This window comes from Pezoporus flaviventris, unplaced genomic scaffold, assembly GCF_033815535.1.
Source record: "Pezoporus flaviventris isolate CSIRO_AGI_PZ_B2104156 unplaced genomic scaffold, CSIRO_AGI_Pfla_v1 ptg000035l, whole genome shotgun sequence".
Taxonomy (NCBI): Eukaryota; Metazoa; Chordata; class Aves; order Psittaciformes; family Psittacidae; genus Pezoporus; species Pezoporus flaviventris.
In genome coordinates, this window is record NW_026892583.1 from 8,978,925 (window position 1) to 8,993,314 (window position 14,390).

Sequence of the window (14,390 nt, forward strand, 5' to 3'; positions counted from 1 at the left end):
CCCAGTGCTTGCCGGTGGGAAATTTGGGTTATTTATAAGAGTGTCATCCCACAGTTCATCCAGAATCTGAGATCCCACCATCTTCAGAGCAGCTTTCCTGCTGCAGTGTGGGGAATTACAGGTACCACAAACTGCCTACAAACCAGGGAGCTGACAGCATCCTCCAAAGCTCCAGCCCCTGAGCATCGCCAGAATGGACCATTATTTCTTCATGCAACACCAGTTTATCACAGGAAAAAACAAGCCATGCCAGTTGCACCCATCTGGGGCACAGAAGGCACACTGCTCAACAAACACACATACCACTTGGCATACCTTACCTGGAAAGAGGCTTTATTGAACATAGCTGTAAAATTATCTCTTTAGTTGAATTACTGGATTTGCACAAACATTTCTCTACAGAATAAAAAAAAGTCAAGCCTTGTCATTGTTTTACTGCATCTCGTTGTGCTTTTTATACTCATATTTGCAAATTTTATACTCATCTGTTTTTTTTTTAAGTTTGTACTCCAATTATTTGCATATAATTTTTTTTATTCCTAGGGTATCAAGAGAACACAGAATAATGATAATTATAATACTCTTCTTTAGACAAAAGTCTTTTTTTTTTTAAATGAAGTTAAAAGCTGAGATAATTTAAGGAAAAAGGTATTCAAATTGTCATAAACAACTGTAAGGGAACTTTACAATGCAGTGGAAAACCGGCTGGCTCACGGTATGTGTTCGGGTAGCTCAAAACCATTTGTACAGCCTTTTTTTTTTTGTTTGTTTTTGTTGTTGTTGTAAAAGTGGATTTTTTTCTCTTGTTTTTTTAAAATTTTGCTACAATAACAAAATAATCTTTCATGATCTGCACAGAGTCTGGCTACAGGGCAGAGGCACAGCACCCTTGGTGCTTCGCTGGTGCCAGGGTTGCAGTGAGCTCTGCAGTTTGCTGAGTGTCTCGGCACGCACCGTTGTCCCCACACATACCTCCCCATCCCACTAATGCTGGGGCTGACTGCCTTGTGAATGGAGTTTACAGCACAAACATCTCTTCTGTGTTTTACCACCTTCTGCACTAAGTGTATCTTAACCTTTTCCTCTGGTTGACCCACTTGATAAGCTGGAAAAACAACAACAACATCAAAAAAAAGTGCTGCTCCCTCCCATTTCCAGGACCAACGGAAGCTATTTTCTAATGGGTAGTAAGCTGAAAGGCCATGGCTGTCTGGAACGCTAAACAACAAATATCTCATCCGGAAGGGCTTATGCAGCAGCTTAGGTCCATCCATCTCCAGAAGCGACTTCGTCTCCTTGCCTGCAGTCTGCACACCCAGGCTCCGTAGTTTGTTTAGAAAATAGTTTGCACAAACCACATTTTCGCAGTGCAAGCTTCTGTGTTGAAACTATTATTATTTTTTTATTTATTTATTTTTAAATCAGGCTTGTTTCATTGAAGGCACTTGGTTTCCATGGCAATTTATAAAAGACGGTGGTTTGGTTTCTTCACTTCGTTAGAACAGATGACTTAGTTGGGGAGGGGAGAGGGGTGTTCGAGTGGCCGCAAGCAAACTCCGATAAGCCTGTGTAATATGTAAGCCCAGGTTGCACATCCTGGATAGTAATGCATGCAAAAGGAGACAGCATACAGTTATCAAGCATAGCCATGAGAAATGAAACGTAAATGTCTTAAAACACTCTGATTTAGGGTTATTCTCTAGGGGATGTGACAGCCAAAGTAGAAAGGGCCTACATTTATTTAACTCTATACTAAAAACCTTCTTCAAGGGAAAATGAATGCCAGCTCTTCACATACCCTGTTTACAGTGAGGTGTTTCTCTCTCCGTTTTTGTTTTTATTTCCTCTCCTTCCTTTTTATTTTTTTTTTTTGGCAGGCCATTAAGTTTCCATGGTAACAAGCAAACTATTCATTTGAAACAAAACCAGCCATGACTTTGTGCTTTGACAAGGGTTTCTATAGCTCTTTTCCAAGAGTTCAACCAGATGATGCTGTATTCATTATTGACCACAAAAGCACCTGAAGGTCTCTTCCTTACAAGGCCAGATCTCGTTCTCACGCGTGGTTCATAGTGATTTACACTCCCGTGATGCCTTTTATGTCCCCAGTGCTTTTTAATTTTTTTATTATTTATTTATGTATTTATTTAACTTTTGAGTCAGTCAGTGGAGGAATCTTTGGTAGTTTGTTTTTAAATGTCCATTTTACAAAGACTCTTTCTTCATGCCAGTGCCTGGTGAATCTCTTGTAGCCTCTGCCAGGATAAGGTCACCTCTGATGACTTAAGAAAGACATGAGGATGATAACTGGGATAAGTCGTATATGCGCTAATGTCCCAACAGCACCTGATCGTAAATCTACAAAAAGGGGGAAAAAGGTAGAATTAAAGAGCTGCCCAGACACAGTCAGCATTGCTAGAAGGCTTAGAAGACAAAGGCTAAGCCACTGAATGAGGCAGGAAATGTTGGGATAAAAAAACACCTGTCTGTGTAGTTAAGGCCTGTACTATAATGCAGACACGGGGTGTGGAGGGATGGAACAAGGTCCACAGGGAATCACAGCACTGATATTCATTAATTTCATATTGCTTGCACCCCCTGATCTATTTTTAATGCTGCTTTATCTGCCTGCCTATCTTGAATCATGGCTGCCCAGCCCAGCACCACTGTGGAGTGCAGCCTTCCCTAATGCCCACCAGCTTTTCACTTCTGTCTCGCTAAAATCAGCATTTTCCTATCTGAGCAAAGACATTTTGACTCCAGAGCTTGCTTCCAAGGAAAAAGTTTTACTTTAAGTCTTTCCAACTGAACTGAACAATATATTGTTCTTGAGAAAATCCATTTCAGAAGGTGTCTCAAATTTATAACGACAAGAAGCAATTTGCTCTCTCCCATGTGCAGAAAAGCCACTTACTGTTGGCTGGTTGGTCTGATTTCATACACTCTCCTTCCACAATTGATACATCATCAATAGCAATATCACCTTCGATGCCAGGGCCCCGGATCCCTTCAAATATGAGCTGCAAAAAAATAAAGCAGCAGCAGATCAGAGGGTGATGAATGGAAAATGTTCAGCTGCATTTTGCACAGCATTAAACTACACTGATGGGCTTGCAGTAATTTACAAACCCTTTCTATGGTGCAAAAAAATGCAACCGAGTAAGGTGAGCACAGAAGATGTGTGAGCTGTGGAGGCTTTTACTCTTTGAATGAGCTGAAAAATATCAGAGCTGCCAGTCATCTGCCTATTTGTCTACCTGGTGCCTCCAGCTTTGCCACTATGATAACTGTAATGTGTGTATGTATATAAGTACGATATTCCTGGAGAAAATAGCAGGGTTAAATGGAAGAAAAGTTCTAAAGCTATTTGGGGTGTTTTCTCTTAGAAACTCCTGCCACCTGACGTGGATGGCAGAGGCACAACTTGACGAACAGCATCTGTGACGTACTGAAGGGCTGATCATCCCTTGATCACAGACTGCCTGAAAACACACATGAGATGGAAAAGCTTCACAGGAAGATGAAGTTTCAGGCTCTCGAAGTTAGCTCAACCAGTCCTTCCTACTCCATTTCCCACACTGGGGTCCCTCATCTGCAATCTGCTGGCAACTTCCCTGCAGGCAGAATGAGGACAGGAAGTGACCCTGAAATCTCTCTTGGACAATGAAAGATTGGGAGAAACCTCCCAGGAGCCAGATTGGTGTCCCTTCACCCATACTGGAAAGCTGTATTTATCTCAAGGGGTAAGGAAGGGACTACCTTTGATTCAGATTCCCCGAGGTCTGACAGTCTGACAGTGACTTCCTGCGATCACCTCAGTTGATTGCAACCTCCCAAATCTCCGCCATGGAAGGAATTGATGGCAATGACAGCCCTTTTTCTCTCCTTCTTTTAGTGTCTCATCGTCATGTCTAGAGGCTATAATCCCCTCTAAGAATGGTTTCATATTTATCAGAGGATACTGTGATGTGTTTTAATCACAGAGAGGGTCAGGGTAGACATCTGTTCCTCTTTAAGGCTTTAACCTCTGCTGAACTGATGCCAGTGATTTCAAGGTCCTATTAATCGTTTCTTTCAAATATTCCTAGTCTGAAACCCCTACTGCTACAGCTGTGAAAAGAAATGGTGTCTGTATCGACATGAGTGGCTTGATGCAAGGTCAGTAATATTTGCTGTAATGTTTGTTATTAGATATGAATTACTATTGTACTAAAGAAACAAAGTTATTCTTTCTCCTTCCCCAAACCCAACATGATGCTGTTTTGCCATACAGCTGCTTAATTAGCTTTGCAGAAGAGTGGACTCATTCTGTGGTGCAGAAATTTATTCACTAGAAAACTTCAAAGCCTTTCTAAAGAGATGAAGGAATTATGTAAGGAATAAATTTCCCAAGCAGCAACATTTGCACAGTTATCTCTCCTTTCCCTTTTCCCTCCCTTTCAGTCCTTAGAAATATTTTTGGTTAACTTAGATGACAAGTTTTTTAACTTTAATCTGCACCAATATATGCATGAAATTCAATGAATTTATAAGGGTGTGCTGTGGCACTAATGGAGACATTAACTCTTGGGGGTAGAGACAATTTGAGAAAAACCCTAATTCCATCTGGAGCAAAATACTTAAATTATACTTCATAATGATCCAACTGCATCAGGGAGCTGTCTGAGGCACTCAGGTAGACTCTCTCTGTTGTCACTGATTTCAGCAGGACACAGAACTGAGCCTCTTCTTTCGGCAGCTTCCAACATTTCTTTGCTCATTATTACAGTTTAACCAGAGCTACTCAATTGAAATGAATACCTTTCATTATAAATGATGAGTAAACACTCAGGGCAGTGGAAAATGACCCTGTAAATCACAGGGGTCCTTCAGTGAGTCCAGCTGGATGAGTATCACACAAGGACTGTATCACAACAATGCACGATGCCACCAGACATTACATTGCACACAAAATTCTCCACTGTGCCTTTCTGCAGTGGGCAAGTCCCTCAGTCTTGGCCAGATACATGGAATCGTAGAATCATAGAATGTTTTGGTTTGGAAGGGACCTTAAAGATCATCAGTTCCAACCTCCTGCTGTCCTTTTGCTAAGCTGAGCATCCCTAGTAGATGCCTGACCCTGCAGTAGTATAAAGCATGTATTTAAAGCCTGCCTTTTGTGTTGTAAGCCAGGTGGCAAGGTCTGTGCTTGGAGCATTTAATAACATGAAAGCTATGCATTTGGAGCAGGAGACTCCATCGGCATTTCACTGAAGTGTGACACTGTAGGTTAATTACTGTAACAAGGTGCGTATTAATGTAACAGCGAAATGTGATTGGGAAAACGGTAAGTTTTTCTATGATTTACCATGTCTGAAAACAGTGTCTCAAGTAGTTATCCTGCACAATTTTTTGACTCTGCCCTTGACGTTGGTCAGTATTTAGCTTGAGAGGAAAGTGTCTTTTCCCACGAAGTACAAGTTGCTCTCCTGCTCCTTGGCAGCAGGCATGTAACCAGTCAACAGAGTTTAAAGTCAAATCTTTCCTGATACTGAAAAACACTGTTTCTAGACAAAAGGACTCTATACAAATACAACAGCCAGCATTTAATTAGAATCTGCATTTGGCAGTGTGTTTTATGGGCTTCAAAGATGGGCTGCTATTAGCCAGCTTGGCTACATGCTCAGAACAAATAACTGCAGGGGAGTGCTGGCAAGGCGTGGAGCACAACCCAGCCTGCAGCTCACAGCTATTTGCAGGATATGCCAGATAATCAGAATCCCCTATCAGTATCCTGCAAAACCTATTATCTGCATGTCATGACTTTACAAAGCTGTTGTTAAAAATACTGCATTTAGCTGAAGAATAGTACAGCAAAGGCCGCTTTGCTCTCTTAACAGGGGAAATGGAAATAAACCCCTATAGTGCCTCCAGAGTTATCCTAAGTGTCTCCGGGGGATTTAGTTTGTGCTTCTTCAGCAGGATTTCAGACAGATTTTAACTTCTTAGCCAGTCTCCTAACGCTCACATAATCATCGATTTATAGAATGCTTTTGTTGGAAAGGACCTTAAAGCTCACCCAGTTTCAACCACCCTGCCACAGGCAGGGACACCTTCCACTAGACCAGGCTGCTGAAGGCCCCATCCAACCTGGCCTTGAACAGTGCCAGGGATGGGGCAGCCACAGCTTCTCTGGGCACCCTGTGCCAGTGCCTCACTACCCTCACTGGGAAGAATTTACTCCTAATATCTAATCTCAGTCTCCCCTCTGTCAGCTTAAAGCCATTCTCCCTTGTCCTGTCACTGCACATCCTTGTCAAAAGTTCCTGTCCAGCTTTCCTGTCAATCCCTTCAGGCACTGGAAGATTGTTTATAAGGAATCCCCAGAGCCTCCCCTACTCCAGGCTGAAGTAGAAACGAGCCTCCAGGACTGTCCCCTTCTGGACAGCATGATGACAAGGGTATAAACCCCTTAGGCTTACTACTGGGGGATGAAAATCTGAGTGGTCCAGCAGGCTCACTTACTTAAGGACAGACTAGTCCCTCTTTTGCCAAAAAAAATCTTTGACACAAGAAGGTGTCAAGGAGAAAATAGCTAAAGGCAGTGGCAGTGCTCCTGCTCAAATCTGAACTAAAATTGACCCCTTCTAGATGCGAGCATGCCATGTATCACTTCCACATGTTCTCTATTTTGTGTGTTTATTCTTTAAAAATACTTCCTAAGTACCTTACTGAGAACACTTGTATGCAATACTTTTCCTGATTCAAAGCACTGTAGTCTTCTCAGTTCATGACAGAAGCTTTGTTATATACCACAGGGACTGGGAAGGTATAAAATCTAGGCTGCAATTTACCCATATAAATTAACCTATAAAATGTTTTCATTTCGGTGTCAGTGTACTGTTTTACTGCAAAGATTCACTTCAATTCGCTCTCCTTAAACTTAACTGGGAGGTTTCTATTCTTTCCTACTTAAGACTCCTGAATAGAAAATAGTTTGCTTGATGCAAGAGCTCCTAAAAAAGTAATTTAAGGTTCCAGCCACTCTGACATTTATTTGTCATATTTCTGCAGAGCTTCATGGCTTTACACTCATTTTATGTGTAAGCCTTTAAACACAGCAATGTAAAAAGGGAAAAATAGCCACGTACAGAAGCTCCCATTTTGTGTACCAGCTAGGGGCACCAGTGAATATGGTTTTAGAACAGTATAAGCAAGGTGTGCCAGGAGCAGAAGTGACTCCTGTAACTCTTCTGAAAGCAACAGGGCCCCGTGCAAGGACTGGTGCTCAGACTCCATGTTGGAAGCAGCAGCCTGGGTACCAGAAGCTGTGAGCTGTGGATTCTGGCTGTTCTGCTGTTGCTTCATCCCAGATGGCTGGGTAAGGCAAGCGCCTCAGCTTGCTCTTCCATCTAAACCTATGACTTCCTCCTCTCTGTGCTGGAGAGATGACCCCAGGTTTGTACCCCATCACCTTCCTCTGCTCCTCTGCATTGCTGGTACCAAATCCTTTGCATCTCTCTGCCCAGAGCTGATGTCCTCGTCCTTCCCTTCTGCTTAAGCCTGTCCCAGATCTCAGGAATCCCTCTCAGACACAGCTACTATCACACTGGTTTCAGCTTCCCCAGGTGTCTCTTCTCTCCCTTTACCAGAACATTTGTTATGTTCACATGCTAAATCATTACTCTCTCCTTTACTGTCCAGACATTTCGGATTTATTCTGACTTCACTCACACACTCTCATTAGCTCCTTAGTACTTGGCCCCATGCTCTGTGTGTACTTGAACACTCTTATCTATCTTCTGTGCACTCTTCCTCTCCAGTTCTTCTACTGTGTTCCACTCAAACATCATGTAATGTTATACTTCGCATATCTCTCTCCTTCAATTTTCCTCTTACTTCACCCTGTGCAATGCTTCTGCAATCCCATATGCCCAATCTTTTCTTTTGTCGTCTCTCATGCATGGAAATCAAAAAGAAGGGTTAGGATCAGTAATTACCCATAAAGTGAATCCCAATCTGCATGTTTAAGATAGGAGTTTTGACTCGCACTCAATGATTCTTTTTCTCAAAAGCTGGTATCTCCCTGGGAGATCTGAAGGTTACAGAGAAGGGACAAAACCTAGAGAACACCGCACTGCAGGGCACAGTCTATGACTCCCATCTTCCATAATGACACTCCCAGCCTCAAACACATGATGGCTTGCTTGTGGCAGCTGCCTTTTTGGGTCTGTTCAAGTTCCAAACAGCTCACCATGTGAATGAGAACTGCCTGTAATAGTCTATCAGCCTTTCACTGTCAAACCAAAACTGGAATGTGTAAAAGCCTGTCGTTAACTTCCACGCGCCTGGTGAATGAGGTGCACAGCTCTGCCATAGCAGTAGCTCTGTGCAGGCAGCACCGCTGCTTTGGGACCTTTCAGCAGAGACTTCGAGATCATTCCTTTTTCTGCAGAAAATGCATGTATTTCAAGTGATCGCTAATACACTGTACCATGGGCCCTAGATATTTTTATACAAGAATAATTTTGTATTGCAGTTGCTAATCTGAAACAAAAGAAGTTTTATATCAGCTACCAGCATCTCCTGAAAACTTAAAGAAATTTTGTCTTCAAGAAAACAGCTGCTGTTCTGCTATTAAAGCGTGCATTATTAAGCGCTATGGTGCTCACCTATTTAAAGCAAAGAAAGCAGTTATCTGTCCATAAAGCAGCTTTTGGAGCTCAAATGAAACTGTAAAATTGTATGTTAGAAGGAAAGGGTCAGCATACACCAGCCCCCCCCTCTGAAAACCGAATACTCCCATTCACGGTGTGCAATGCACAAGCCATTACCTGAAATGATGTTGGGGGGTTTATATTAACGCGGGCTTGGTTCCAGTGCTGTCCCTTATTTCCACTTGAAGACCACAATGGGTTCTCTATCGCGGTCTGGCCTTTCAACCTCAGGTAAACGTTCAAACTTCCTACAAGAGAGGTGGAGAACTGGAATTGGTTAGGCTCTCTGGTGGAGCAGAGATAATGGGCTGGGTACAGCAGTGAGTACCCTGCTCACCCCCTCCCTTCCCATTTCGCATGGGCCTCTGAGAGGTGTAAGTGCACGTGAGGAGTTCTGTAAATTCAGAAACTTTTAAATTTGGAAACACTGTGAATTGGTGATGTAAATCCACAGCAGAGGGAAACTGAAATCCACTCCCCTGCTGCGGGCCGGGCAGTTGTACGAGGGTGAGATGGGTAAAAAGTAGTTTGCTGTGCTTTAATACAAATGAAGCACTTATAACCTCTTTATCCAATGATAAATGAGCAACTTGGTCATAAGCAACTTTATGCTTAGCTCTGGTTTATGAAGACTGTCCAACTTCTTGTTTATTCTGTACATCATTTAACTAATAGAGTGCCATAAAGCCTAGTAAATCCATCTCAGAGATAGATGTGATGGTCTTACTCCTGCTAAGGAGTATTTCTGAATGACAAACATAATCCTCTGAATTAAAATAACCTCAGTAAAGTCCCTCATTGTGGAGAAACTTCTCCCCCTCCCAAATCTGGGTCTTTCCACACTGCTGACCATTATGTTACTGGTTTAAGCACAGACACTATCTGAAACAGGTAGCAGACTGTCTGCATTCAGCAGGCTTTCTCTCTGGTTAACCTCACTGTCTCAGACCATGAACCAGACTGTCTAGGTGCACCAGGAAACAGCAAACGCATTGACTTCATTTATCAGGGTTCAGTAATTCACATAGTTTGGCAATTTTGTTCCCACTGTTATCTCCAGATGTATGGGGCAGTGGTGTCTCTTTGTACTATGTAAACTACTGCGTTTGCCTTCATTCGAGAAAGTTCAGAGTCAAGTTCACACAAGATTACTGTTTTTTTTTAGGGTGTTAGGCATGCCAGCTGGGAAGCTCATACAAATTATATCTGCAATGAAACCTCTCAGATCTGAGACAGCTGCACAATGACTCAGCTTCTGCTAATAAAAAGTTCTTATTTCTAGCAGTAGCAAAACTCACTGCCTTGAAAAACATAAGGCTAACTGTGTAATGGAGCAGCAAATATTCTCATCACGGCTATTTCACCAGGGTGCCCAGAATGCGTCCATACATCTTCATTGATGGAAGTGGGGGGAGCGATGCTCTCCAGAGCGACTGGGCAGCACCATGTCTCCCACCTGCCTCCTGCTGCAGCCTTTTAGTTTCCAAAATGCAAGGGAGGGTGCATAAATAGCACAAAGGAAACCTGGCTTCTAACAGGGACATTCTGTCTCTGCCTACATGTGCTACTGGGCAAAACATAGAGACCTGAAACAAGGTTTGCAAGCAGAGAGATGCGAGGGTTTCTGGCAGCAGCCCTGCAGCCCAGCCCAGTAATATGTTGCAGGCCTATGGAGGGCTGCTCACACCAAGTGGCTGCTCAGCCTCAGACCTCTTCCAAACAGCAACAGAAGCTCTTGGGCAAGGTTTGTATTAGTCAGCTACAACAATTCTCCCTTCCGAGACTTTTTCTACTGGATCTGTCGTTTGAAAAAAAAGGCAGGCTATCAGACAAGGCTACCTAAAATTATAACATATACATAGTTATTTTTCTAAAAGACAAAAGCAATGCCCATATCAAGAAAGACATGAATTGCTGGCTAATTTTTCCACCTGTTTGTGCAGACTAATATAGCCCATGCCACAGGGCTGTTTGGTATAACTGATTAATTCAGGTACGAAAAGCATGCAATTCCATCACTGCTAAAGTTAGAGATTTAAGACTGTTCACAGCATCCTCAGCCTCTCTGTGTCACATAATTTCTTCAAATTAATAGCAGAATGATGGCTGTCTTATTTAAAATACAGAACAGCCATCACTGTACTAGCTATGGTCAGTTGTTGCCCACCACGTTAGTTAGTATGGATATAACTGCCTGACCCTCATTGCTAGATACGCACACACACCAGCCTAGCTAATGGCACCTGCAACCCATGCTTACCCTTGAAATTCTGCCAGTAACATTCTGGAAGTTAAGTGGCCTTTGCAAAGCTGATACTGTGTGGGAGGCCAGGTTGGCTATAGGGTTCATTCTGAGGCATGTCCAGCAAGAATTCATCTAAAGGTTTCAAACTACTCCAAACTCCATACAAATGGGTAATGAATTGACTCTTGAGCAGGATTAAAAAACAGTAGGCAGGAGGAACAACTGTGAATTAAGGAATAAAGTTTACTTTCTGACAGCATCATGCCAAGAGGGTCCCGAACATTCCAGAGATGTCACCAGCTGCAACACTAGGGTGGTATTTTGAAGCTCATCACTGTGCAAGAACAAACAGCTTTCACAGTGTGCTGACAGCATGTTCTGCTTCCCCTTTTTGTTTTGTGATGGCTCTCTAATGACAAGAAAAGGTATTGCTCTTGAAGCATCAATTAGGAACACCCCATTTTGGGGTGTAGATGGAAAAATTGGAATTACAGATTGCTTTAAAAGATAGTGACAGCTATAATGGAACTACAACCTCTTTCTGTCTCAATGTAGAGACACATTAAGGGCAGTGGCTCTTCATTTTCTTCTTCCCCAACAATGGCCTATTGTTTTCTGCAAATTAAGTAATGGGAAGTTCTATTTCTCTTATGCTTCAGCGATAATCTACCTTCTTTTGAAGGGTGTGAAACAAAGCACATACAGTTTCTCTGGCAGCCAGTACTCTCAGAGTTAGCTCTGTGTGATCTGTCAAGAATTACAATCTGACTTGTAAGTAAGAGACATCTATTTCAGGTAAAGAAATGCTTTATCTTCCTGAATCTAATTGCTGTGGCATGGGATGTAGGTCCTTGTTTATCTCATCAGAGCTGTGCTGAGGTGCAAGTGCTAATCTCAGATCTGTGTTCTGCTCTCTGCATTGATTTCCAAGTACCTCTCCTTATCACTACAGAAATTTTCAGCCTCTTCTCTAGAGACACTGAAGACCTGAACAGCAGTCACAGAAGCTGAGCTGGCTGAACTGGTAAGCTGGCTTTTTTTTTTTTTTTTTTCTATATATTGCAACAGCCATACTCTTGAAATGATGTCACCGAGTTAACTAATTTTTAAGAATGGAGGATGAAGTATCTTTTCCCCTAAGCCTCCAAGACCAGTCCACACCAGCAACAGAGCACCATTCCAGGACAATACTTCATTTCATTAAGGATCCTTCAAAACCATGTCAGAAATGCAGAAACATTTTGATAAGCATCAGAATTGTTCTGAAAACAAAGTACTTTGCCCTAAGATGTGGGAATTATAACTCTTAATACTACTTGGAAAACTTAAGGATACGGATAACTAGGGAGAATTAAGCAATCCAGTGGAAATGCACCAAAGTCTGCTTCACAGTGCTATAGCACTTTGGATGAAAAATCAAAGGTTAATGGCCATTCATCTCTGAATATGCTATCCCCAGGTCCAAGGAAGGAAAAGGCCAGAATTTATTAAAGCCAAATTGCCCTGAAAGACAATTCCAGTTTGCAATAAAGTCAGGTCAAGGATCAGCAGTTCACCATTGTTCAAAAGAGAGATCCTACAACACAGAGATCACAGATGAAGTCTCAGTTAGTAGCTCCCATCCTGCTCTTGGGAAGAAGTCAATGAGCTGGCAGTACTAATTACAGCCAATAGCTGCCCTGACTGGCAGTGCTCATTCCTGAATGGGGATAAGAAGCACCTTATATATGTTGGCTGCAAATGCCAGAACAGCTGTGAAGGGTCGAGGCTTGTAGCAGCTTGTGAATAACCAGTCTGTTTTAATAATAAGATTTGGAATTATCCATGAGGGATTAATGTAATTAAAAAAATGTAACAAAACAAAATGCTTTTCTGGAAAAAAGAAATAATCAAAGAATCATAGAATGGTTTTGTTTGGAAGGGACCTTAAAGCTCATTCAGTTCCATCCCCTATGCCATGGGCAGGGACACCTTCCACTAGAGCGGGTTGCTCAAAGCCCTGTCCAACCTGGACTTGAACACTGCCAGGGATGGGGCAGCCACAGCTTCTCTGGACAACCTGTGCCAGGGCCTCACCACCCTCACAGGGAAGAATTTATTCCTAATATCTAATCTAAACCTACTATTCCACACAGAATTGTTGAGGTTGGGGGTACCTCTAGAGATCATCCCATCCAAACCCTGCTCAAAGCATATCAGGTTAAAACAGGTTGCCCAAGATCATCTGCAGTCAGATTTTGGCTGTCTCGAAGGACAGAGACTCCACAACCTCTCTGGGTAACCTGTGCCAGTTTTTGACAACCTTTAATAAAAAAAAAAAAAAAAAAGAAAAAAAAATTCTTATGTTTAATAGATTTGCCTCTATTTCAATTGGTGCCCCTTTGCCTCTTGTCCTGTCCCTGAGCATCTCTGATCTTCTTTACATTCTCCCTTCATGTATTCATTTAATGTTGATTAGATCCCCCTGACTCTCTTCATTAATCCCATGTCTCTCCTGTACTAGGGGGCCAAGTACTGGCCCAGCACACAGATGTGTCTCTCTGGTGCTGAGCAGAGAAGCAAGATCATCTCCTTTTACCTGCCAGCCACACTATGCCCAACACAGACCAGGAGGCTGGTAGCCATCCTTACCAGAAGGACACATCACTTGAAAGACATGATAAGGTTTCATTATCTGGGCAAATCATTGTCTTATAATAACCCCTTTCCTAACCCAAAGCAATTTTTAAGACCACAGACCTTCAAAAACTCATTCAAGCAGTTACCTCATCAATACAACTACTCATACAATAATCATGGGCTTAAATCACTGAAGTCTTAGAATTTCATCACTCATTAGGTTTTTCTTTTTTCTTCATTATCTTTATGTGAACAATTTCAGGGACAAGACTTCACACCTGGGAAATCAAATGGCATATATTTGCTGATTTCATAATTTATTTCTTACATGCATGTTGCATTCTCATGTGTTTCATAACATTTTGTTACTCTGAGGAATTATAATTTTGAATTTAGTAGATATGTATAAGCGTCCATTCAAACACATGGCTGATGCTATTAATTTACTATTTTTCTGCCAGTTTACTCTTCAAAAACAGAATAATATGTAATTTCGTATAAAGCTATTCAAAAGTAGACCATTTTGAACATTAGCTAAAATGATGGTAACTATATTTTTTAACATTATGGAACAAAAGTGATACTGAGCAATTCTGGTTTTCAACAACTAGGTGTCCACATTGCCATGAACAAATCCAATGTAACCTATGCTCACTAATCATTGTCACCATCTTCACTTGTGTGTCAGCTCCTTCGTCAGCCAACATATGTGTCAATTCAAGAAATTACACATAAACAGGAAACAGTGATCTCGGCAAAAAAGCTAAGGACACAGATCCTTGATGAAAAGGTAGCCCAGTAAAAAAAAATCAGAATTCCACAATGAGAGG

General features: G+C 42.0%; 1 protein-coding gene across 1 annotated transcript in view; it reads right to left on the reverse strand.

The window, feature by feature from the left end:
• Positions 1–312: 312 nt before the first annotated feature.
• MDGA2 (MAM domain containing glycosylphosphatidylinositol anchor 2) overlaps positions 313–14,390 on the reverse strand; it is a 378,145-nt gene continuing 364,067 nt past the window's right edge. Inside the window, exons 14-16 of the mRNA XM_061462444.1 lie at positions 8,814–8,944; positions 2,915–3,020; positions 313–2,358 (exon numbers count right to left, since the gene is read on the reverse strand). Coding sequence (XP_061318428.1) covers positions 2,270–2,358; positions 2,915–3,020; positions 8,814–8,944 — 326 coding nt within the window. The 3' untranslated portion in view covers positions 313–2,269. The remainder of the gene's footprint in view (positions 2,359–2,914; positions 3,021–8,813; positions 8,945–14,390) is intronic.